The sequence below is a fragment of the Staurois parvus genome, unplaced genomic scaffold, assembly GCF_062004578.1.
Source record: "Staurois parvus isolate SC_StPar_1 unplaced genomic scaffold, SC_StPar_1.0 ptg000025l, whole genome shotgun sequence".
In the NCBI taxonomy this organism is placed as follows: domain Eukaryota; kingdom Metazoa; phylum Chordata; class Amphibia; order Anura; family Ranidae; genus Staurois; species Staurois parvus.
The window spans coordinates 4,027,898-4,055,000 of record NW_028317821.1 but is presented as its reverse complement, the minus strand read 5'-3'; the positions used below and the strand labels follow the sequence as shown (position 1 = coordinate 4,055,000).

Below are 27,103 nucleotides of genomic sequence, written 5' to 3'. Positions count from 1 at the left end.
ACATGCTTTGGTGATATGGATTCTGAAAATTTTCCTTAAGGCAACCAAAGAGATCCTAAATAATTTCATTTTAGCCAATAAGCTGCTGAAAGAAAAATGCTTTGTAGACCCAAACAAGATGGAGGCATGGCTCTACCAGACATAACATTTTACTGCTTCAAAGTACCAATCACTAGGATAATAAACTGGTGTATCACATCACCATATACAGTCACCATAAAACAAGTCCTGTCTCCAATACCCCTACCCATACTCACCTGCTGCACAAGCCCACTTCATCAGCACTCCATTTGCATTAATAATATGGCCCATAAACTAAGCCGTAGTTAAAGAGAGGATGATATCCCCTATCCCCTAGCCCCTCTCTACCGATCAAATACAAGGAAACCTCTGCTTCACTTTGTAAATAATACCTAATCAGGTGCAAGAAAAAAAAACCCAGCATTTTTGCTTGCACATAATTGGATGATGGAATTCAGCAGAGCTTTACCACATTTACTAAGTTCTGGGGAAAATGAGTGCAACTGCACTTGCACAGTCTATTTACCTTTAGGCAATCCACCTCACTTGGTCTCCCTAGGACAATGGCAGTGGGGACATTTAGCTCACTTTCTAAATTCTCTCCCCAAAGCCTCTAGCTTTGACTGACCGTTCTACCTGTTTGAACAAAAATGTATGCGATCTGAATTAACCATTAGCCGCCCGGCCTATAGCCGTTTGGCGGCCGCAAAAATGCTCTAGCTTTCCGGGTGCACGCCATTTGGCGTACTCCCGCACATGCGCAGTTCGCGCGGTTGCAGAGCTGCGTAGCGGCGCGATCTGTCACCGACCGTGTACCTCGGACACGGCCGATGACAGATCTGAGTACCGCCCCCCGTTGCCGGTACCATGTGACCTGCTGTGACCAATCACAGCAGATCACATGACAATTCTATACAATGGATGGCTTCATTCATGCCATCCATTGTATACTAGTGCCTAGCTGTGAATGGTCACAGCAGGTCACATGCACATGTCATGTGATTAGCTGTGGCCAAATCACAGCTAAGCACAAAAAAAAAAAAAAAAAAAAAACCTGAATGAATCGATTTCATTCAGGTAAATGCTTGCTTATAGCAAAGTAATTCTTTGCTATAAGCAAATTCTGTAAAAAAAAAATACTGATCACTTCCCCAAAGTAGTACAATGTTACTATGGTAACATTTTACTACTTTGGTCATAGTAAAATATGAAAAAAAAAAAATCTTAAAAAAAAATGTAATACAAAATTAAAAATAATAAAAAAAAATATATAGTTTTTTTTCATACTGTCCCCAGTCAGTGTCCCTGTTCACTGCCATGCCAGTTATATGAGGACGCTGTACTGCACTGGTGACAGTATGTAAAAAAAAAAAAAAAGTGAAAATAATTTTTTTAATTTTTACATTTTCCGAAAAATTATGACAAAAAAAATACAACTTCAAAAAACTCGCCATTCCTCTTATGAAGTACGTCGGACTGTCTACTCTGCAAAAAGGGGTCATTTGGGGATATCTGTACTATTCTGACATTCTTGGACCTCAAGAAATTGGATTGGCTGTCAGTACTTCAGGATTGATCAATATTCAGATCTATACCATAGTTTGTGAACTCTATAACTTTCCTACAAACTAAATAATACATCCTAATTTGGGTTATTTTCACCAAAGACATGTAGCAAAATACATCTTGGCCTAAATTTACGAAGAACAATTATTTATTTGTAAACTTTTATAACAGAAACAAAGAAAAACGTGTTTTTTTTCAAAATTTTTGGGCTTTTTTTGTTAATTTAGCAAAAAATAAAAACCCCAGCAGTGATTAAATACTACCAAAAGAAAGCTCTAGTTGTGTGAAGAAAATGATAAAATTTTAGTTTGGGTACAATGTTGTATGACCGCGCAATTGTCATTCAAAGTGTGAGAGCGCTGAAACGTGAAAAATGGCCTGGGCAGGAAGGTGTAAAATTGCCCGGTATTGAAATGGTTAAACATGCTTCCTTCTTTTATGTGGGAACAAAACTGACAAGTTCACTCCACCCCTGGAGAACAGACTAAACCCATCACCTTGCCCTTCCTCTTGTTCATAAGCTTCAGATATCAAGTGTCAGGATATAAGCTTGTCATAAGGTGGTATAGGCACCTTTCAAACATCACCTTTTATCCTGACAAATATATCCAATCAATTTTGGCATTGTGGATCATCCTTGGGAGACATCCTGCACATTTTCTGGCCCCAAATGCAGTTATTTCTGGGATAAAGTACACCTTATCACCCAGAAATGTACAGACATCTCCAAAGAGCCAGCCTTCTGCTGGCTCCATCATAACTTTATTCTTCCCATATTCTATAAATTATTTTTTATTATTCATACGGTAAATGCTGCCTAAGCTCATATCCCTGCTCTCTGGAAACAAGCTAAGCCATTACATCAAAACCACAGAAGACTTCACAAGCTCCTTAAGTCCTCATGCACACTTGATGTTTTTACAGCTGCTGTTTTTGGGTTTTGATGTTTTTTCTACAGCCAGTAACCCCCCAGCATGTTATCCTATGTGTCCATGCACACAAAGACTGTAATCAATGTTTTTTGGCAGGGGCATTTTTGGCTGGAAAAAAACACCAGAACTAGTGGGTTTCTAGAGGAGTTTTTTAGCTGTAAAAACGCTCTAATGCTGAAAAAATGGCAAACCAGCGTTTTTGGACTTTTGTTTCTTCTAAAAAAAACTCGGCAAACATCACTAAACACTACTACAAAAAAACTAAAAACTGCTGAAAAACTCACATTTTTAAACATGACTTTACACAGCTAATGTTACCAGCGGTAGTAAAACGCCCAGTGTGCATGGAGCCTAAAGGATACGTTCACCACTTGGAGCATGTTACACATAACACCCGTATTTATTTTTTTTCCTGCAAAAATATGTACATTTATTATTTTTCTCCTAAGGTGAACTTATCCTTTAACCCCTTTGCGCCGGCCGCACACAAATGTGCGGCCTCCCGGCGTCTGGGCCTAGACGCCAAGCGGCCGCACATTTGCGTCCATGTAACTAAATACATATGTGCTGAGAGCGCGCGCCCTGCGCGCTCCCAGCACATATGTGTGGAACTCACGGAAAGGTCCCGGTCCGCTCTTTCGAACGGGACCTTTCCCGATCATGTGACCGACGTGACGCGTCATCACGACGGTCACATGATTCCTAAACCACGCCCCAACCGCCCCGCCTCCCGGCGTCTGAATCTCTTAAAGGGCCGGGAGGCGTCGGCGGGAAGGGGTTAAGGAACATAGACTAAAAATTCTGAAACACCTGGCCCAATGCTATTCCACTGCAAGCACAACTGCTATGGCAAGAGTTCATTAGTACATGGATGCAATTCATAGTGTGAGGGCATTATTTCATAGCATATCTATCTACACTCACCAGCCATTTTATTAGGTACACCTTGCTGGTGCCAAGATGATATCACCCACACCATTAGGCTTGGCTCACACTGCTGCGACTTGGGATCCCACTTGTCAGATCCCAAGTCACATAACATGTGAAATCCCATGTTAGTCAATTTGAGCTGTCTTAATTAGCACTACTGAAGTCGCTCTGACTTTAGAAAAGGTTCATGTACTACTTCAAGGTGACTTCTATCCGACTTGTGCCCAAAGACTTTAATAGAAATTGCCTCCAAGTTGGATCCTCATCTATATTGATGTGATTTGGATCTGACATTATAGGAAGATTACCCAGGCATTCCCTGAAAGTTGCTTCAAAGTAGTACTCAAGTTTCCTAACAAAGTTGCACTGCAAGTCGCTGTCGGAACTGTTCTGGGCTCACAGAATGAAACAGGAAGGCCTGAACTTATCTTTACATGGGCATGCTGGAAGCCATTTTGTTCTGTATATTCTATTTTCATGGTTTCTGAATACAGATTCTAAGAGAATTACAAAGTCGTTACAGCTTATGTTCCCAGGTTGTAAATGTGGGGGGAGGTATGGTGTTATCAGACAGCTACAAGACAAAGGGTAGTAATGATACCAAGTTGTAAGATAAAACAGATGAGTCCATGTCTAGATTGAACAAAGAACAAAAGAACTGTTCACAATGATTTTTTTCCCCCATGAACTTCTGGAAAAGAGTTCATATTAAACTTTACATTGTATATGGTGTTACCATTATTTGACAGGATTACTTTAATCAAAAATGTCAATTGTCATTTGTATTATTATTAGTGTTGCATGAAATGAATACTAGCTTAATTAAGTAATTCAGTTATTATATTACTATATTCAATTTCCATATACATATATATATTTCTATATAAAATTGGTTTTAACAATTAATACATAGTGGTATATTATGGATATTATGTTTTTAACATTATAAAGAATTAGTTTGAGTTCATTATATTACAACGTTGGTAAGTTACAGAAGACGAGAGATAAGAAGAAGTCTCAGTAAAATGACCTCAACTTTTTGTAGGATATACAGGTAGATTTTTTTCTTCTCCAGAATCACTTAGATAATATATTATTTGCAGTGACATGCGTGCTAGTCTGTTTGAAACCAGCCCTGTCAAAAAGGCAGTTCTCTCTAATATTCATGATCTTCTTACTAGCCAGGGTTAACCTTTGACATGTCACAGAAGACATGTCAGAGAAATACAAAACCATTCCTAATCTTATACTGCCCCCCCTTTTAGGTAATCGAAATCAATTAGTAGAGAAAATGACACCTAGTCTGACATCACAGTTAGGTGAGATAAGATTTGCCCACCTAAGTTTTATGAGGGATAAAAAGTAGGCGACGGATGGGGGGGGCGGACACATCACAAAAAAAGACAGAACATCACAAGACAAGAGAGGAGACAAGGGACAACAGGTGGACACAGACACACCCTGATGTGAGCTGAATGAAAGCTGACATCACTGACACCATAGAGTCCATATTGGTAACTATAACTTTCATTTTTGTCAGCTAACTTGTACTCGCCTTAGATCTCCAGCTAAATTTTTTAGTCGGATAACAGTTATGCTTAGCACAGGAGTTGATGTGAAGTAATTTTAACTGCAGTAAAAATTATTTTCATTTCAATCCTCTGGGGGAAATTCTATTTTAAATATCCCTGAAGCTAATTTTAGCTTCTAGTCAATCTTTTAGCTGGAGATATATATATATATATATATATATATATATAACAAGGTGTACAACTTAGTGTAACAATTTATCTTGACCTCAGATAGATTCTTAGCTGATTGGATTGGCCTGTGTATGGTATTCTTAATCAATTCATGCCAAGGAACACGTTGAGCTTTGAATGTCTGGTTGTAGAGAGATCACGTGGGTTGACTTGCATAGATGCTGTCATATGCTGCTGGGATACTGATTTTTGGTTTCTTACACTGCATTTCTAGACAGTTGGTTCTAATGCATTATTATTTGAAAGTAATTGCTGGTTTAAATTTCTAACCATTATTTTGGATTAGATCATTGTACTGCTATTTTGAATTGTTTATTATTTATCATCACCTACTATATTTCATTATCATTTTGCACTGATTTGTAATATTAATAAATATATATTTTTGAACATTATTGCTTTTTATTTCGTCTTCAAATTAGTGCAAAAAAAGAATTCGGATTATCAGTTGATTTATGAAAATTAGTAGGGAATCTCCTTAAATTCAGATCCTCCCGTTTTCATAAATTGTATACTGATTATTTTCTCAGAGCTAAAGTTCTGACATCGCATGACTTTCAGGTAGCAGTAGTGTGAACCGAGACTTACACTACCACCACCAACATGGACCGTTGATACAAGGCAGGATGGATCCATGCTTCCATGTTGTTTATGCCAAATTCTGACCCTACCATCTGAATGTTGCATCAACCAGTCTGCCCCATTCTCCTCTGATATAAGACATTTTCAGCCACACAATTGCCACTCACTGGGTATTTTCTTTTTTTCGGATCATTCTCTGTAAACCCTAGAGATGGTTGTGCATGAAAATCCCAGCAGATCAGTAGTTTTTTTAAATACTCAGACCATCTGGAACTAACAACCACGCCACATTCAAAACTCACTTAAATCCCCTTTCTTCCCCATTCTGATGCTTGGTTTGAACTTCAGCAAGTCATCTTCACCACGTCTACATGCCTAAATGCATGGAGTTGCGGCCATGTAATTTGTGTTACCAAGCAATTGAACATGTGTACCTAATCAAGTGGCTGGTGAGTGTATATGAAAGGTTCAACAAGCTTAAAAACATTAAAAAAAGAGCACCTGTATTTCTCCTGTGTGTCTTTAATCAACTTCTTCAGCTCCTCAATTCTTTCTGCTGTCAGCTTCCGTACAATTACATCTTCTACGGTCTCCACAACCTCTCCTCGTTCCCCTCGTTTTCGTCTGGAAATTATGAACAACATGAAATGACCTGCAAGGCTGTGAACCTCTACTCAACAGAGCCAAACAGAAACCTTTAAGCTAGGGTCACACCGACAATTAAATATTTTGCTACAATTTTAATTATTTGTTGCCAATAATCTCATTAGCAACACACTGGTGTTATTTACTAAGACCGGAGAGTGCAAAATCTGGTGAAGCTCTGCATAGAAACCAATCAGTTTCCAGGTTTTACTGCCAAAGCTTAATTGAACAAGCTGAAGTTAGAAGCCGATTGGCTACCATACACAGCTGCACCAGATTCTGAGTGCACCAGTTTTAATAAATCTCCTCCAATGATTTAATTATGCTGCAGATGTGGATACAGACAACTAACAGTAAAAGCCTATCAGTAGATACAGAGATTTAATCCCTAATTTAGCCCTAGTTATTCCAGTCAAGGAACCTACATACCATTTAAAGTGAACCTGTGCCCAGACTAAAGCTAACCAAATGTTTTTGTATTTTCTAAGCAAACAGTAACAAAAACAAGCCCTCATTCAGTTCTGTAGCTATAGGAATTGTGGGGAATTCTCAGCTGCTTCCCCCTTAACTTTTTATGACAGCAGAGTCTTGGCAGCCTGTAAACCTTCCAAATTCTGAACCGACAAAGTGACTTCAGGGTCTTTGTTGTGATCTTCAAGAATTAATTACTTCACAGCACATGCAGCTAGATGGTCAGTGAGTGCTTTCTTTTAGATGGCTCTTTTAAACACAGCACACAACACCCATGTGAATACCTTAGGACTGCATAAAGGTAAACTTTCAAACCAAAAAATAGTGTTGTATAGATGCTTTATATAAACAAAAAAGGAGCTGAAATATTTCAGAATTGGCTTGTATCTAGATTTATTCTGTACACCAGCTACAATAAATTTTAAAAGAACTGGCTTATATCTAGACTCAATCTGCAAAAACCTTGTAAAAGACCACAGGAATGTAAAGACAACTTCAAGATTACACATTTTGGATTTTTTTTAATGCTGATACCTTGTAAGCAAGAACAGAAAAAAAAGTATAACACTACTTTCGAACAACACATTTTAAAGAAATGTGTACTGACCTAAATCAAGTAAGCAAATTGTGAGATGCATTCATTCATTGTTTCCTTGTTTTCAGCATTGAAGCCATTGGATCATCACTGGATGATCACCAGTGAACTAGCATTTTCTTTAGGTTAACATTGGCAGCCCGAGATCTCTGTCAGTACACATTTCTTTTAAGTGTGTTTGAAAATAGTGTCAGACTTCTCTGGTTTTCCTGCTTACAAGGTATCAAGATTTAAAAAAATGTTAAAATATGTGTAATCTTGAAAATGTCTTTCATTCCTGTGATTATTGTGATAGATACAAGCCAACTATTTTACAACTTACTGTAGTCAGAATAAATCTAGATATGAGCCAATTTCAAAATATTTTTTCAACTAATGTTTTTCTTTATTAAAAGTATATATACACAACACTCTCTCAGATCTGCAGGTAATTAGATCGGGAAGTGTAATCTTTAGTACCCTTATGCAGTTCCAAGATATTCACATGGATTTTCTTTTCTGTGTTTAAGGCCCCTTTCACATGGGGCGGACTGCGCTTGGGAATTCGCTTGCTCAGCAGGGTATCTGTTCGCAGATCCCCACTGAACAGGCGGATGATAGCTTTGTGTCCACTCGGCTTATGCAGAGTGGACACAGATACAGTCCGCTCTCCTCTATGGGTGATCGAATGTAAACGGACCACCTATCCGTTTACACCTGCCATCTTATCAGAAGGAATTGGATCTCCATTCGTTTGTGTTTAGCAGATCGGATTGGATATAGGCACATGTAAAACTGACACATATCTGTTTACACCCGTCGCTCCACAGAAGAAAATCAAGGGTCCGATCGGGACCACATGAAAAATGGTCAGGTGGACCCAACTGGAAACGTTCTTGTGAAAGGGGCCTAAAGGAGACATCTTGAAATAAGATCTCACTAAACCTTTCTGGCTTCGTGTACTACAGGAGTGTGGAAATTTTTGAAAAAACTACTTGTCCAGGGACTAAATCGTTGCCCCCATCTACTTGTCCCTCATGACAATCTACTTGTCCTGACAAAAAATACATTTTAACCAAAACTGTATTTAAATCTGAGGTGCTTTTAGGAATGTCTGGGACTTTTAAAAACAAAAGGGGCTTTATGGCAACTTAAACGTTTAATATTTTTAACATTGCGCTGTTTATCTCCTCCTCACCTCCCTTCCTGCCTCCAGAACAGCACCTGGGGACTAGCAGGGAGAAGAGAGACCTTGAAGTGTAATAAGCGCACTGATTGGGTGCTCGTCAGGAAAGGGGAGTGTCAGGCTTATCCTTTATCCCTTTCGCTGCCAGAGCCATTTTTGCGTATTTTGCACACGTTTAAAAAAAATCATTTAGAGCCTGAAGATTACACAAAACCCCCAAGAATTATATATTTTCTGAAAACAGAGACCCTAGAGAATAAAACAGTGGTAGTTCCAAATTTTTATGTCACACAATATTATCACAAAGATTTAGGAAACGCAAAATTTCGGTAAAAAATAAACAAATTAATTTTACGGAATAAAAAGCAATAAATTACCCTATTTTTTTCTAAAATATAAAAGATGAGGTTGCATCAAATAAATAGATATCCAACATATCAAACCTTAAATTTGCGTGCACTCGTGAAATGGTGACAAACTTCAGTACCTTATATTTTCTGTAGGTGATGTTTTAAATCCCCCTTATAGGTCATTAGTTTAGCGTTACAGAGGAGAATTATTGCTCTCATTCTGACGTGCGTGGCAGTATGTGACATGTGTATCACAATTGTCGTTTTCATGTGTAGGCACCCCAGCACGTGCTTTTATGTTTGTACATGTGTACATATGTGGGGGTCTCGAAAAATTTTGCTAGGTGTTATATGCTTGGGTGTAACTTTTTTTTTTTTAAATCACATAGGGAACAAAAAGTCCCCTATGTGATGATTTTTGGTGACAGGTTCTCTTTTTTGAGACATCCAGGGTCTAAAAGACCCTGAATGTCTCCCCTGTACTACACTGAATGTAATGGAGTGCACATCGCACGGCACTACATTCTTTCCGGGCCTCAAATGCCAGGAAACCTATCAAAGGAGTCAGGACTCCCTCCCCTATAACCGCCAGTACCCACTGAACAGCTGGGAGACATAGCGGGCAAGGGGGCAGAGGCTGGCACCATAGTGGGCTGTGTGAAAGCAATCAGGTGGCAGCGCTGCCGCCCGAATGCTTCCAGGATATTCCCGAATGCTGTCAGGACAGGTGAGCGCTGCTGCTTACCCACATCAGGGCTAAAGGTTAAAAAAAAACCTACCTGCCCGGCGCCCAGAATTACATGTCCCAGGCATTGGGCGATATGAACTGAACATCTCTGTACTATGAAGTAATTCATTCTCAAAGATCCCACAGTGAGGCAAGGGCAGCCCTTTTATTTCTTGCCGCAAAGATATTCTTTAATGTGGCACAAGAAAAATATATACTCACTTTGGGGTCTCTGTGGTCTCCAAAAGCTCCGAGTACTGCGAGGCACAATGCTAGAAACAACACAAAATTAGATGTAATGATTATAAAAAAAACCCAATGTATAAATCAAATCGTAATGCAACACATTGTAAGAAACAAGAACCTTTTAGTGATATTGTAGCCACTGACAAATTTCCTAAAACATTATGATTGTTAAGACTGGTCACTAGTCTTACCCACTCTTAGGATACGTTCACACTAGTGTTGTGTGCAGGCGGCAGAGAGGAGTTTGGGAAGCGTTTTTACTGCTTCCCAAACGCCTCGGACAATTCTGCACATTGCAGCACATGGTGCTGTTCTAATGGGAGCGTTAGCGTCGCGTCGCAGCAAAACGGATGCCTCTGGTGGAGTCAGGAGGCATTGAAGCCTCCTATTCTAGTCTATGGTGCCGCTCCGCAAACACCCGGCCGGCATTTGCAGCGCGGTTGCGACGTGGTTGCAGGGCGTTTGCGGAGCGGTAACACCATTTACACTTCATTATAGGCGTTTGTGGGGCGTTTTTAAGGCTCGGCAAATGCCTAGCAACCGCCGCTAAACCGTGCATGCGGTGTTTGCGGAGCGTTAAAAAACTATTGTCATTGAGACAGAAAGTGAGCCAAAATCCAAAATTTTAGAGTTGTCACCACAGCAAGAGTTGTGGGTAAATTATCCAATGTGTTCCAGTAATAACTCTCCAGGATCAGAAGCCCCCCTAACATTAGAGAGTTTTCTCCTTTTTCTCCGTTGCCTCTCTAGTACAGGAAATGAATGAATATATCTCCAGCGGAACACAGACATCCAAAACTTACCTGACGAGTTGTTTACCATTCCTTACTGTATACAAAGCTAAAAGAAAAAGTTTTTATTTTACATACACACTTTATCCCTCAGTGGAAGCTGCAATCGGTTAACTGTTGGATTACAATGAAACAATTTATACACTTTAACTGACTTGCCTTCTGGGAGAACCAATCAGGAGGGCGCCCTTGCTCTGCAAAAGGTTTGATGGCACGGCTTACAGACACCCTAAAACATAAGAACATATTTTGCGATTTCTTTACTTTTTTGTCTCATTGTTTTTTTCTTTTAATTCAAGATCAGAAATATAGAATAGTGATGGGATCTAATAACTTCAACACGATCAGGTAAGACAGCTATGGAACTTGTTACACTTCTGCTGCTGAGCTCCGTTTTGGTAACATTTTATTTAACCACTTGCCCTCCTGAGGATTTACCCCCCTCTTCCTGACCAGGCCATTTTTTGCTGTTCGGCACGGCGCTATTTCAACTGGTAATTGCGCAATCATGCAATGCTGTACCCAAACAAAATATATTTCCTTTATTTTACACAAATAGGGCTTTCTTTTGGTGGTATTTAATCACCTCTGCGTTTTTTTTCCGATTTCTTAGACTATAGAGATGATTGGCACCATTCTGGTCTCTGACCAGCTCTATGGTCAGCCAGCGGAACTGCTGGCTGCATTTTCGGATTCCCCTGTGGCATAGGAGAGCCCAACAAAACTGTGGAAGGCAGCAGAAAGGGGGGGGGGGTGTCCCTTCCCGCTGCTTGTAAAAACAATTCAGCAGCTAATTAGCCACTAGGATTGTTTTTATATGAAAGCTGCCTACCAGCTAAAAAAAAACCCATACTAGGATGATGCCTGTAGCAGCAGGCATCATCCCGGTATAACCGCTCAAAGTCCAGCGACGTACCAGTACATTGCTGGTCCATGTTGGGCATATACAGTTGTGTTCAAAATAATAGCAGTGTGTTGAAAAAAGTGAATAAAGCTCAAAATCCTTCTAATAGCTTTTATTTCCATACACACAAATGCATTGGGAACACTACACATTCTATTCCAAATAGAAACATGAAGAAAAATATATCAAATTTGTGTTGTTCGTCTAAAAAAAATTGAAGAAAAGTGAATATTAGACTGTTCAAAAAAATAGCAGTGTTTGTATTCTTCTTTACAAACTCAAACATTCACTATATAAACTGAAAAATGTTTGAAGATTTTGCTTTCCTTTGAATCACTTAATGAATATTTAGTTGTATAAGCACTGTTTCTGAGAACTGCTGTACATCTGTGTTGCATGGAGTCAACCAACTTCTGGCACCTGTGAACAGGTATTCCAGCCGAGGATGATTGGACTACATTCCACAGTTCTTCTCTATTTCTTGGTTTTGCCTCAGAAACTGCATTTTTGATGTCACCCCACAAGTTTTCTATTGGATTAAGATCCGGGGATTGGGCTGGCCACTCCATAACGTCAATCTTGTTGGTCTGGAACCAAGATGTTGCACGTTTACTGGTGTGTTTGGGGTCGTTGTCTTGTTGGAACACCCATTTCAAGGGCATTTCCTCTTCAGCATACGGCAGCATGACCTCTTCAAGTATTCTGATGTATTCAAACTGATCCATGATCCCTGGTATGCGATAAATAGTCCCAACACCGTAGTATGAGAAACATCCCCATATCATGATGCTTGCGCAACCATGCTTCACTGTCTTCACAGTGTACTGTGGCTTGAATTCAGTGTTTGGGGGTCATCTGACAAACTGTCTCCAGCCACTAGAACCAAAAAGAACAATCTTAGGGCTCGTTCACACTTGGCTGTTTTACCAACGCTTACCAAACTCCCCTATAGCGTTTGCGGAGCATTTTTTAATGCTCGGCAAACGCCGCATGCGCGGTTTAGCGATGGTTGCTAGGCGTTTGCCGAGCGTTAATAACGCTCCACAAACGCCTATAATGCAGTTTGAGTGGTCTTACCGCTCCGCAAATGCCCCACAACCACATTGCAACCGCACCGCAAACACCGGCCGGGCGTTTGCGGAGCGGCACCATAGACGAGAATAGGAGGCTTCAACACCTCCTGACTCGACCAGAGGCGTCCGTTTTGCCGCGATGCGACGCAAATGCTCCCGTTAGAACAGCACCATGTGCTGTAATGTGCAGAATTGGCAGAGGTGTTTGGGAAGCGGTAAAAACGCTTCCCAAACGCCTCTCTGCCGCCTGCACACAACGCTAGTGTGAACGTAGCTTTACTTTCATCAGTCCACAAAATGTTGCGCCATTTCTCTTTAGGCCAGTCAATGTGCTCTTTGGCAAATTGTAACCTCTTCAGCACATGTCTCTTTTTCAACAGTGGGACTTTGCGGGGGCTTCTTGCAGATAGCTTGGCTTCACATAGGCGTCTAATTGTAACAGTACTCACAGGTAACTTTACACCTTCTTTGATCTTCCTGGAGATGATTGTTGGACGAGTCCTTGCCATTTTGGCTATTCTTCTATCCATTCGAATGGTAGTTTTTCACTGTATTCCACGTCTTTCAGGTTTTGGTTGCCATTTTAAAGCATTTGCGATCATTTTAGCTGAGCAGCCTATCATTTTCTGCATTCTTTATATGTTTTCCCCTCTCCAATCAACTTTTTAATCAAGGTACGCTGTTCTTCTGAACAATGTCTGGAACGACCCATTTTCCTCAGAATTTCAGAGAGAAATGCACTGTAACCAGCATGTAGAACATTTTCTGCCTTCCTTCCTTAAATAAGGGCAATAATTGCCACCTGTTTTTCAAAGAATGAATGACCTCACTAATAGAACTCCACACTGCTATTATTTTGAACATGCCCCTTTCAATTAGTGATTCAATTACACAGAATCAGCAGCATGCATGTCATGACTGTTGGGTCTGTTGGATTTCTATTACTCTACTACACCTGCTAGTAAATTATTTGCCATGTAGAAATATAATTTCCACCAAAAACAGTGATTGATCAGGTTAGTGATGTCTGACTGCTATTATTTTGAACACAATTGTATGTAACAGCAGAGAACACGGGCATTCGATGAATTGGCTCTGTGGATCAATATGACAGCAATTCATTCTTTTCTGTAATGCCCATATTGAGGGTTAGGCCCAAAAGAGTTTTAAATTCAGAAACCGTGATAGGTTTCCATGTGAACTGTCTGGCAAGAGCTGAATTTTGGTGGGTGGCCATGTATTGTTGTGCGTATAAATTGCCTTGGCCCACAATCAATTGAAACAAATCTTCCGTGAAAAGCAGTGGAGGCACTAAACACTAGTGCTGCAGCGAACAGGGGCCGATCCTGCTAACTCTGCGTTTTTGTGGACATTATACAAAGGAGGCACTAGTATATTTCTGTTCATGATCAATATATTGATCCGTACAAACACTAAACTAGTAATGGCAGTGATCAGTGACCTATAGCATAGCAATCACATGATCACCGGGATCTTCATTCCGCTGTGTCCACTGAACACAGCATTTGCGGGTGGCACCCAGCGCCCCCTTGTGTTAGTACAGCCACAGTGATGTACAGGAATGTCGCTTTGCCTGTAGCTGCCGCAGTACATTGCAGGAGGGCAGGAAGTGGTTACATCAGAACTCCAGCCAAAAATCACAATAAAATATAAACCATGAAACAAAAACAGCTTTTGCTACAGTTTTAGCCTTCAATACAGAATTCCCCTGCACTACTTTGCTTCTGCTGTTTCATTCAACCACTTCCTCAGAGCCCAGGTCATCCTGGACTCGCCCCTGCCTGTGATTGGACAGTGAAAGGAGAAGCAGCACAGAGATGAGCTCATAAATCTGCCACTGCTTTCTCTTCTTCTGAACATTCTTCTTGTCAACACATGAACTGATTGGCTCCTCATTCTGCTTTTTCATCTCACACGCCAGCCCCGCTGTACAGGGACTGTAAGAGGCTAATACCAAGTCAAATTCAGGTACTAACGCTGCTTGCATTAAAAACTACAGAACTGCATTTGTGTTTTTTGTATCTGCCAGGATTTCAGTTTGAGATTAAAACAATATTATTCCAGTAAGACTGGAGTGAGTAAAATCTGCATAAAGGGCTCTGACAACCACTACTCACATTACAATCTAACTGTACAATCTCCTTTACATCTGCCAACGACATAGTACTAAGGCCTGCCTGACTGAAAAGTTCAGGTAGATTCACATATTACATAAGTTTTGGCAAATCTAAAGTTGATGGTATGGTTAGATTTTATACATTTATCTACTGTGGTACCTTTTTTAACAGCAGATCTTTAATTTAATTAGGCGTAGTTTATGAGCAGCACTGGATAAATAGCCGTTGGAGCAGTCGATCTGCTGGGTGATCACTGTGTTCCCAGCTGAGTGGCTGGGTAACATGCAATAGGTATGATTGATCATCACAGCAATCACATGGTCCTATGTACACTGCTGATCCCTCGCATTCACCTTACATCACTAAATACTACCAAAAGAAAGCTCTGATATTAAATTCATTTGGGTATAGTGTTGCATGAGTGTAATTGTCAAACTATCAGTGTTGAAAACTACAAAATGGCCCGATATTAAAGTGGTTACAGTGGAACTTTACTTAACCACTTCCCGCCAGCAATGTACTGTGGTCAGGCAGTAGCTGCAGGCAAAGTGATGTACCCGTACGTCACTTTGTTCTTCCAGGTTTAGACCACGCATGCGCGCACGCCCCCCCACTGGCCCCCGCTGTCATTCGATGTAGGAGGTGTATGTCAGCAGGTCTCGGTCAGTGATTTTGGCCGATCTCCTACAGCAAATAGAGATGCAGAGCTGTGCCTGTATTTGTAAATACAGGCACAGTATCTAGCTGGTTGTTCTCTCCCTGGAACCATTTTGTTCCAGAGAGAGAAGAAAGACATCACACGTGAGTAAAAGCAGCACACTGTACCCACACACATTAGATAGAGACATTTTAACACCTTGATTGCCACATTTAACCCTTTGATTGCCCCCTGCCAGTGCCAATAGTAGTGTCAGTGTACAGTATTTTTCGCTGATCACTGTATTAGTGCCACTAGCAACATCAGATAGCGTCAGGGTCAGTTAGCGTCCCTCCCAGCTAGGGTCAGTTAGCGTTAGAATGCCCGCACACGATTGAACTCACGCTACAGGTCGCTGATCACCATCATTACTAGGATAGTGTTTGTACAGATCAATATATTGATCACAAACAAAACTATACCAGTGCCCCCTTAGTATTCGTGTCCCCAAAAATGCAGTGTTAGCGGGATCCCCATTTGCTGCCAGCACTAGCGTTTAGCCCCAACACTCCCCCCACCCATAACAAGAAGTGCAGTGTCAGTATAATTTCTGATCACTGTCACCTGTTATACATTGCAGAGACAACAGCAGTGTTCACAGAATCAAACCTGATCTCTGTTAGCACTTGCCGGTAAATTTTTTTGTAGTGGTTCAAGCAGTCCCTGACAGCCAGGTGCTCTTTTTCCCGCGAGTCACACTAAGTACCTGTAAATTTAAAGTCCAAAATGTCCAACAAAAGGTACAATAGTGAAGAGGACTACAGAATTCTGAGCATGTCAGGTGAGAGCGAAGGGGAAGACTCCCTGACATAATCAGCCTTAGAATACAAACCTGTAGACAGCAGTGGCACTCTGACAGGTAGCTCAGACGATGGTGAAGAGGTCCCTGTTAAGGTCAGGCGTACCCGACCCCATGAAGCTGAAGTGCTAGGATTGCATGACTTGTCTCATGCGCAGCAGAGTGCCAATACTAGTGCCGCACTACCTTTTGGTGAACTGGCGAGCACCAGCGGCCTAGTACATCCTGGTCTTTTTTATACCAGCACTGCAGTATCACTTGGTGACATGGAGAGTCCCATAAGTGCAGTACAAGCTGGTGCGGTGGCGAGCACAAGTAGTGTCCCGCAGCCACCAAGAATTTGCACACAGGCCTGTAGAGACCTTAATGTTCTTTCCGGACGTGCTTGCAAATCCCGATTGGCAGCCCACAGATTCTACAGCACCCGTACTTCTCCCACTCACTGCCCAACCCGTAATTCAGGTGGAAACAGCAAATTTAACCACTCCCCTTGATTTTATGGAGCTGTTTTTCACAGAAAATTTGTACAATTTGATTGTGGGCCCAACCAGTTTATATGCTCTACAATATATCGCCGCAAACCCAAATTCAAACCTTGCCAGACCATTCCCATGGAAGCCCATTGCGGTTTCTGAATTTAAAACTTTTTTGGGCCTAACCCTCAACATGGGCATTACAAAAAAAAAGAATGAGTTGAGGTCGTATTGGTCCACAGACCCGATTAATCATATGCCCGTGTTCTCCACTGACCAGGCATAGATGTGAGATGATAATGCACTTCATGCATTTCAGTGACAACATATAAAATGACAGGCTCTACAAAATTCGGCCCCTCATAAACCACCTGAGAAATTTGCAAATGTGTGTATGCCCCAGCAAAATATCTGCGTGGATGAGTCCCTCAATCACTTTACTGGCCGTCTTCCATTCAAACAGTACATCCCCAGCAAGCGTGCCAGATATGGGGTCAAATTGTATAAGCTCTGAGAGAGGGTCACAGGCTATACGTACAAATTTAGGGTTTATGAGGAAAGAGATAGTGAAGTAGAGCCCCCAACTGCCCAGACTACATGGGGAGCAGTGGCAAGATAGTTTGGGACTTGATGTAGTGGTTGTCCCGTAACCACTTATGTGTGGACAATTTGTATACAAGCGTGCCACTATTTAGACATTTGTACAATCTTGGAATTAGCTCATGTGGCACCGTATGACCTAATCGCCAGGGCTTCCCCCAACAGCTTGTAAATTCCCCATTTAGAAAGGAGGAGGAAGCCTGCTTGAGGAATGATTAATTGCTCACAGTGAAGTGGAAGGACAAACGGGATGTTTTGGTCCTGTCTTCCATTCACGAAGACGCGACAGTCCAAATTAACACGGTATCTGGCATTGTTGAGAAGCCCTTCTGTGTCCACGACTATAAACTTAACATGGGAGGGGTGGACTTCAATGACCAAATGATGAATCCATACCTAGTTTCCCAGAAAGTTCAACACTGGTACAAAAAGGTGTATATTTATTTATTTCAATTGGCTATATATAACACTTTTGTAATTTACAAAGCAACTGGACGAAATGGATCCTTCTTAAAATTCCAGGAAAAGATCATCACAGCCCTTTTGTATCCAGAAGGTGCTGTGGCCCAATCCTCAAATCCAGATGCAGTTAACTGGCTGCATGAAAGGCATTTTCTGGATGTCCTCTCTGGTACCCCAACCCAAAGGTCACCCCAAAGAAGATGTCGTGTCTGTAGCAGACACGGAATAAAACACGACACACGCTTTTTTTGTCCCTTCTGTCCTTGCCAACCTGGTCTCTGCCTCAAGGACTGCTTCCATCGCTACCACACACTAGTGGAGTATTAGTATAGGGTACAGCACGGCACAGTTCAGGGCACATATTACACAGTGTCTCAAAAGATGTTAGGTAGTCAGGAAACTGGCTATCGCATTTGAGAGACCCTACAATCTGTTTTAAAAAGTTACATTTAAAAAAAAAATTTAAAAAAAAATGTAAAAAAGAAACAAAAAACAAAAAATAAAAAGTTCAAGTCCAAAAACAAACAAAAAAAAATTTTAAAAACCAAAATATAATTATAGTTTTTTTTTTGTTGTCACTGTTGTTACTGTTCTACTGTTACGATTTTACTATTTTGTTATCGTTTTGTTAACCATTGCGGTTTTCTTTGCAGGAATGTCATTCTGCTGCAACACTGACCTGTTTATTCTGACAGCAACAGGAACTTGCTCTCAGGATATACATAAGTCAGTGCGGGCAGTGCTGTTGGATGAGATTTTTCATCCGCAGTTAACCACATGCCGCCCAGCCACCGCATATAAACGGTGGCAGGGCGGCGCTCGTAGGCAAAAGCACGTTTTAAAACGTGTGCCTACAAAACAGGCAGGGGGCACGCGCGAGGCACGCGCCCGCCCTACCTGTCCCACGGGTGTCAGCAGCGGGTCCCCGCCGCCGGGTCACGGACGGTTTTTACCGGCCGTTTTCCCGCGATGAGCGGTAAACACTGAAACAGAGCAGGGCTGCATTGTTTACACACAGCCTGCTCTGTGACAGTTCGCCGCCAAGCTGCAGAGGGAGAATACAGTTTCTCTCCCTCGATCAGCTCCCCCCTCCCTCCCCCATCCAGCACACACCCCCGCCCCCTTAGTAAAACACTCCCCTCACACAGTGAACACTAAAAATATTAACCCCTTCCTCCCCAGTGACATTAATACAGTTTCAGTGGTTTTTTTTTCACTGATCACTGTATTGGTGTCACTGGGGATGTCAGTGACCCCAAGTCAGCTCCCCCCCAGTGTCAAAATGTCCGCCTCAGTCCCGCAGTCCCGCCATAAGTCGCTGGTCGCCGTCATATGTCGCTGATTGCCGCCATATGTCGCTGATTGGCGCCATTATTAGTATAAATAAAAATTAAAAATCCCAGTATCTTTCCTGCCATTTGTAAACGCTATAACTTTCACGTAAACCAATTAATTTACACGTATTGGTTTTTTTTTAGCAAAGACATGTCGCAGAATGCATTTTGGCAGAAATGTATGACTAAATTTGATTTTTGCATTTTTTTTTACTGGACATGTTTTATAGCAAAAAGTCCAAAATATTGTTTTTTTTTCCTCAAAATTGTCAGCCTTTTTTTTTATAGCGCAAAAAATAAAAACCGCACAGGCGATCAAATACCACCGAAAGAAAGCTGAATTTGTGGGGAAAAAAAGGATGTAAATTTCATTTATGTACCGTATTGCATGACTGCGCAATTGTCCGTTAAACTAGCGCAGCGCTGTATAGCAGAAAAATGGCGTAAATTGCAGTATCTATACAATAGTTTGTAGACGTTATAACTTCACACAAAGCAATCAATATACACTTATTGGGATTTTTTTTACCAAAAACATGCAGCAGAATACATTTTGGCCTAAATTTATAACTAACTTTGAGTTTACTGTATATTTTTTATAGCTGAAAGTAAAAAATATTGTTTTTCTTCAAAATTTTTGGCCTTTTTTTGTTTATAGCGTGAAAAATAAAAAGCGCACAGGTGATCAAATACCACCAAAAGAAAGCTCTATTTGTGTGAAAAAAAGGACATAAATTTTGTTTGGGTGCAGCATTGCATGACGGCGCAATTATCAGTTGAATTAGTGCAGCGCCGAGTAGCAAAAAGAGGCCTGGTCATTAAGGGGGGTAAATCCTCTGGAGCTCAAGTGGTTAAAAAAAGAGCATATATGCCGAACCATGGGGGCCTGGGCTGGCCAGTGGGTGGATGGCCCCTTGTTTCGGCATATATATTATATAATATTTTTGGCACATTTCATATAGACACATGCTCTGCTCTTTAGGGGTACCCCATACATTAGCAAACTAGGGGTGTTTTTGGTGTGGCGCGATTTTAAAACTATGGTCAGGCATGACTTTCCCTGCATTTCTGCGGGTAAAGCAGCCCATTGAAATGAATGGGCTGCCCTACACACAGCCACACAGATATGAACCAAGGGCCTGTTCACCTGTGAGGTTGGAGGGCAGTAAAACCATGCAATTGAGCTGCATTTACCACCCCCAACTGCTCCCCCTTTAGCTGCAGAAACAGCAGCTAGGGGTATACACATGCTGTTGCCACAGCTGGAAGTATACATCCAGCTGAATGGAGTTGAACTGCAACCACTCCACAACTGTGTGCGTATTGCACACAGTTGTGGTATGATGATTGATGCTGGGGTTAAACCAGGTGGTGAGGACGCCACATATTGCCTCTTTACCACCTGTCAAACGCAATCTGAGCATGGATTGCTTTTCAGAGGAGCAGTAGTCCTTGCTGCTATTACGAACAACTCCTAAAAAAGCAGTTCTGATAGGACAGGAATAGGGGGTCAAGATTAAAACACGCACGCACGCACGCACGCACACACACACACACCATAGTTTGTAGACGCTATAACTTATACACAAAGCAATCAATATACACTTATTGAGATTTTTTCTTTTACCAAAAATATGTAGAATACATTTTGGCCTAAATTTATGACAAAATCTGAGTTTTTTGGATATTTTTTTTAAGACAGAAAAGAGAAAATATCACTTTTTTTTAAAATGTTCGGCCTTTTTTTGTTTATAGCGTGAAAAATAAAAAGCGCACAGGTGATCAAATACCACCGAAAGAAAGCTCTATTTCTGTGAAAAAAATGTCGCTTGGGTACAGCATAGCCTGACCGCACAATTACCACTTGAAAAAGTGCCGCGCTGTAACGCAAAAAGAGGCCTGGTCAGGAAAGGGGGTAAATCCTCAGGGGGGCAAGTGGTTAAAGCCCAATTTTGGGGAAATAGACTATTATCCCTTGCAGTGGGGCTGTGTGATAGCATCACCTCATCCCCTTCCCCCAATCCCTGTCCTCCTAAAGTATATGACAGCACCCCCACCCCCACCCCCCCTCCAGTCCCTGCAATGTGTGACAGCATCTTCCCCCCAGTCACTGTCCTCCTGCAGTGTGTGAAAGCACCCCCCCTCCCCAGTCACCACCCTCTCAGTCACAGCACCAACCCCTAAGTCATTGTCCTTCAGCAGTGTGCGACAGCACCACCCCCCCCAGTCACTGTCCTCCTGCAGTGTGTGACAGCACCATCACCCCCCAGTCACTGTCCTCCTGCAGTGTGTGACAGCACCATCTCCCCCAGTCACGGTCCTCCTGCAGTGTGTGACAGCACAACCTCCCCAGTCACTGTCCTCCTGCAGTGTGTGACAGCACTATCCCCCCCAGTCACTGTCCTCCAGCAGTGTGTGACAGCACAACCTCCCCAGTCACTGTCCTCCTGCAATGTGTGACAGCACAACCACCCCAGTCACTTTCCTCCTGCAGTGTGTGACAGGACAACCTCCCCAGTCACTGTCCGCCTGCAGTGTGTGACAGGACAACCTCCCCAGTCACTGTCCTCCTGCAGTGTGTGGCAGCACCAACCCCCCCCCCCCCCCCCCCCAGTTACAATCACTGTCCTCCTGCAGTGTGTTACAGCACTATCCCTACCAGTCACTGTCCTCCTGCAGTGTGTGAAAGCACAACCTCCCCAGTCACTGTCCTCCTGCAGTGTGTGACAGCACAACCTCCCCAGTCACTGTCCTCCTGCAGTGTGTGACAGGACAACCTCCCCTGTCACTGTCCTCCTGCAGTGTGTGGCAGCACCCCCCCCCCCCGGTCACTGTCCTTCTGCAGTGTGTGACAGCACAACCTTCCCAGTCACTGTCCTCCTACAGTGTGTGACAGCACCATCCCCCCAGTAACTGTCCTTCTGCAGTGTGCGACAGCACCATCTCCCCCAGTCACTGTCCTCCTACAGTGTGTGACAGCACTATCCCCCCCAGTCACTATCCTCCTACAGTGTGTGACAGCACCATCCCCCCCAGTCACTGTCCTCCTACAGTGTGTGACAGCACCATCCCCCCCAGTCACTGTCCTCCTACAGTGTGCGACTGCACCATCCCCCCCAGTCACTGTCCTCCTGCAGTGTGTGACAGCACAACCTCCCTAGTCGCTGTCCTCCTGCAGTGTGTGGCAGCACCAACCCCCCCCCCCCCCCCAGTGACTGTCCTCCTGGAGTGTGTGTCAGCACCACCCCTCCTCCAGTCCCTGCAATGTGTGACAGCACCATCCCCCCTCCTCCAGTCACTGTCCCCCTGCAATGTGTGACAGCACCATCCTCCCTCCCCCAGTCACTGTCCCCCTGCAATGTGTGACAGCACCATCCCCTCTCCTTCAGTCACTGTCCCCCTGCAATGTGTTACAGCACCATCCCTCCTCCTCCAGTCACTGTCCCACTGCAATGTGTGATAGCACCAACCCCCCTCCACCAGTCACTGTCCCCCTGCAGTGCTTGACAGCACCACTCCCCCCGGTCACTGTCCCCCTGCAATGTGTTGGAGCACCATCCCCCCTCCTCCAGTCACTGTCCCCCCCCCTGTAATGTGTGACAGCATCATCTCCTCTCCTCCAGTCACTGTCCACCTGCAGTGTGTGATAGCACCCCCCCTCCTCCAGTCCCTGCAATGTGTGACAGCACCATCCTCCAGTCACTGACCCCCTGCAATATATGATAGCACCATCCCCCCTCCTCCAGTCACTGTCCCCCTAAAGTGTGAGATAGCACCATCCCCTCCCCTCCTCCAGTCCCTGCAATGTGTGACAGCCCCACCTCCCCTCTTCTAATCCCTGCAATGTGTGACAGCATCACCACCCCCCCCCTCCTCCCCCAGTCACTGTCTCCCTGCAGTGCTTGGCAGCACCACTCCCCCCAGCCACTGTCCCCCTGCAATGTGTTGGAGCACCATCCCCCCTCCTATAATCACTGTAACCCCTGCAATTTGTGACAGCACCATCTCCCCTCCTCCAGTTACTATCCACCTGCAGTGTGTGATAGCACCCCCCCCCCTCCTCCAGTCACTGTCCCCCTGAAGTGTGAGATAGCACCCGCCACCCCCCTCCTCCTCCTCCAGTCCCTGCAATGTGACAGCCCCATCTCCCCTCATCCAGTCCCTGCAATGTTCGACAGCCCCACCTCCCCTCTTCTAGTCCCTGCAATGTGTGACAGCATCACCCCCTCCTCCAGTCACTGTCCCCCTGCAATGTGTGACAGCACCATCCTCCCTCCTCCAGTCACTGTCCCCCTGCAATGTGTTGCAGCACCATCCCCTCTCCTCCAGTCAGTGTTGCAGCACCATCCCTCCTCCTCCAATCACGGTCCCACTGCAATGTGTTGCAGCACCATCCCCCCTCCTCCAGTTACTGTCCCACTGCAATGTGTGATAGCACCAACCCCCCTCCTCCAGTCACTGTCCCCCTGCAGTGCTTGACAGCACCACTCCCCCCGGTCACTGTCCCCCTGCAATGTGTTGGAGCACCATCACCCCTCCTCCAGTCACTGTCCCGCTGCAATGTGTGACAGCATCATCTCCTCTCCTTCAGTCACTGTCCACCTGCAGTGTGTGATAGCACCCCCCCCCCTCCTCCAGTCCCTGCAATGTGTGACAGCACCATCCTCCAGTCACTGACCCCCTGCAATATGTGATAGCACCATCCCCCCTCCTCCAGTCACGGTCCCCTTCCCTCCTCCTCCTCCAGTCCCTGCAATTTGACAGCCCCATCTCCCCTCATCCAGTCCCTGCAATGTGTGACAGCCCCACCTCCCCTCTTCTAGTCCCTGCAATGTGTGACAGCATCACCACCACCCTCCTCCCCCAGTCACTGTCCCCCTGCAATGTGTTGGAGCACCATCCCCCCTCCTATAGTCACTGTCCCCCTGCAATTTGTGACAGCACCATCTCCCCTCCTCCAGTTACTGTCAACCTGAAGTGCGAGATAGCACCTGCTACCCCCCTCCTCCTCCTCCAGTCCCTGCAATGTGACAGCCCCATCTCCCCTCATCCAGTCCCTGCAATGTTTGACAGCCCCACCTCCCCTCTTCTAGTCCCTGCAATGTGTGACAGCATCACCCCCTCCTCCTCCCCCAGTCACTGTCTCCCTGCAGTGCGTGGCAGCACCATCCCCCCTCCTCCAGTCACTGTCCCTCTGCAATGTGTGACAGCACCATCCCCCCTCCTATAGTCACTGTCCCCCTGCAATTTGTGACAGCACCATCTCCCCTCCTCCAGTTACTGTCAACCTGAAGTGCGAGATAGCACCTGCTACCCCCCTCCTCCTCCTCCAGTCCCTGCAATGTGACAGCCCCATCTCCCCTCATCCAGTCCCTGCAATGTTTGACAGCCCCACCTCCCCTCTTCTAGTCCCTGCAATGTGTGACAGCATCACCCCCTCCTCCTCCCCCAGTCACTGTCTCCCTGCAGTGCGTGGCAGCACCATCCCCCCTCCTCCAGTCACTGTCCCTCTGCAATGTGTGACAGCACCATCCCCCCTCCTTCAGTCACTGTCCCCCTGCAATGTGTGATAGCACCATCCCCCCTCCTCCAGTCACTGTCCCCCTGCAATGTGTGATAGCACCATCCCCCCTCCTCCAGTCACTGTCCCCTTGAAGTGTGTGATAGCACCATACCCCTCCTCCTCCAGTCCCTGCAATGTAACAGCTCCATCTCCCCTCATCCAGTCCCTGCAATGTGTGACAGCCCCACTTCCCCTCTTCTAGTCCCTGCAATGTGTGACAGCATCACTCCCCCCCAGTCACTGCCCCCCTGCACTGTGTGACAGCCCCATTCCCCTCCTCCAGTCACTAGCCCCCTGCAATGTGTGAAAGCACCATCCCCCCTCCTCTCCTCCGGTTACTGTCCTCCTGCAGTGTGTGATAGTGCCCCCTCCAGTCCCTGCAGTGTGTGAGAGCCCCATCTCCACTCATCCAGTCCCTGCAATGTGTGACAGCACCACCACCCCTCCTCCAGTCACTGCCCCCCTGCAATGTGTGACAGCATCCCCCCTCCTCCAATCACTGTCTCCCTGCAGTGTGTGACAGCACCCCCTCCTTCTCCAATCAGTCCCCCTGCAGTGTGTGATAGCACCCCCTCATCCAGTCCCTGCAATGTGTGACAGCACCATTCCCTCTCCTCCAGTCACTGTCCCCCTGCAGTGCTGAGCACCACAATGCCCCCTCTGGTCACATTGCTCACCAGTTCTGGTCTCCGCTGCGCATGACTGAAGAGGCGAGGCACAGCTTCTCTCGGATGGACCATGGCTCGGTGGGACCCGCGTTCAGCAACTTGTGCTCTAACCAGAGAACAGAGACGTGTTACGAAACATCCAGTACAGCACATTCAGCATAATATCATATAAACCCGCCATAGAGAACCATGCGTGTTACCAGGGTGACAATATTATTGTTTATCTGCCATCGCCACAATACTCACTGCCGATCCCCGCCGCCATTTTCCTGGACACAATAAACTTAGACAGGAAGCGTCGTCGCAGAGGAAATGACGCCATCCCAGAGAGCGGAGGCTGCTGGGAGTTGTAGTACAGCGACACATAGGGGGCAGTGGTGGGCACTATTTAGACTTGCAGACATTCTTTGATTTTTTTTCTGATAGATAAGTGACTGCTGGCGGTATAGTTCTTACTGTAAGTCAGTTTTTGCCATGTCTATCCTAATCCTGAATTCCAGGTATGGATTTTTATTGCATAGTTATATTGGCTCAGCTTGTACCAACATAAGTGTGTATATTCTGTACCTGGAAGACAAATGTGGAAGCTCTATGGGCGTTTGGAAAACTCTTCTGAACGATGGAAACTGACTGTTGGAAAACGTAGGTTAATAAATGTCAGTTTAGCCACATTTGCATACTGTGTTTAGAAGCGTTTTTAACAGATAACCTCAGGAGACCCTCCCAAATGCCCAGAATGCACTGAAAAATAGTAACTAATTAAATATTTCAGACATTTTGCGACAGAAATAATTGAGTACTGTTTGTGATACTTTTTTTATTTACACTAACATACAATTTTGAGGACAAGCTTTCAGGGTATGTCCCCTTCTTCAGGTCTAAGCAGTACTGAACACAAAGTTTTAGCAGAATGTTAGAAGAGATGTAGGGGATGGAAAAAAAAAAGAACAGAGATAAGACACAGCAAAAGCAAAATCGGGGGGGGGGGGGGGGGGGGGCGAGACAACACTCACAGAGGCAGTCATGCTTAAGGTGATAGTCATAAAACTGTTGGATAATGAGTGAGGAATCCCATGTCCAAATTAAGGCCGTTATCTCTTGTGTCAAATAGAATTATCATTCTTAGTTGAAAAGTTTTCCTTTCCTGAATGGATTTGAAATTTCCTTTAAGAACTAAAACATTGAGGTCTTCCATAATGTGGTCCGGTTGTGCGAAGTGGTGTCCCACAGGTGTGCAAAGGTCATCTTCTTTATGTTCCTTGATGGTATGTCTGTGCAGATTCATCCTTGTTTGCAACTTCTGTCCTGTTTCGCCAACATAAAATCCTTTGCTACATTTTCTGCACTGGATAAGGTACACAACATTACTGGAGGTGCAGCTGTATGATCCGGAGATATTGAAGATCCCTTTTGAGTGTCTGACACTTTTTGATGGATTAATTCGGTTGCACAGTTTGCAGCATTTTTTATTGCAGGGTTTGCTTCCATTATTTGTGACCTCATAATCAGAAGGAAGTTTCCTACTGATTAGTTTATTTCTGAGGTTGAGGTTGCCTCTGTGAGTGTTGTCTCCCCCCCGACTTTGCTTTTGCTGTGTCTAATCTCTGT

The 27,103-nt window shown here is 44.2% G+C and overlaps 1 protein-coding gene across 9 annotated transcripts in view; it reads right to left on the bottom strand.

The window, feature by feature from the left end:
- The window catches only part of BRD8 (bromodomain containing 8), a 107,180-nt gene extending 81,390 nt beyond the window's left edge, over nucleotides 1-25,790 (bottom strand). For all 9 annotated transcript variants that reach the window (XM_089693865.1, XM_089693871.1, XM_089693888.1 and 6 more), the window contains exons 1-5: nucleotides 25,742-25,790; nucleotides 25,505-25,601; nucleotides 10,944-11,013; nucleotides 9,970-10,019; nucleotides 6,296-6,418 (exon numbers count right to left, since the gene is read on the bottom strand). In XM_089693865.1, coding sequence (XP_089549991.1) covers nucleotides 6,296-6,418; nucleotides 9,970-10,019; nucleotides 10,944-11,013; nucleotides 25,505-25,601; nucleotides 25,742-25,760 — 359 coding nt within the window. In that variant the 5' untranslated portion in view covers nucleotides 25,761-25,790. The remainder of the gene's footprint in view (nucleotides 1-6,295; nucleotides 6,419-9,969; nucleotides 10,020-10,943; nucleotides 11,014-25,504; nucleotides 25,602-25,741) is intronic.
- Nucleotides 25,791-27,103: the final 1,313 nt, after the last annotated feature.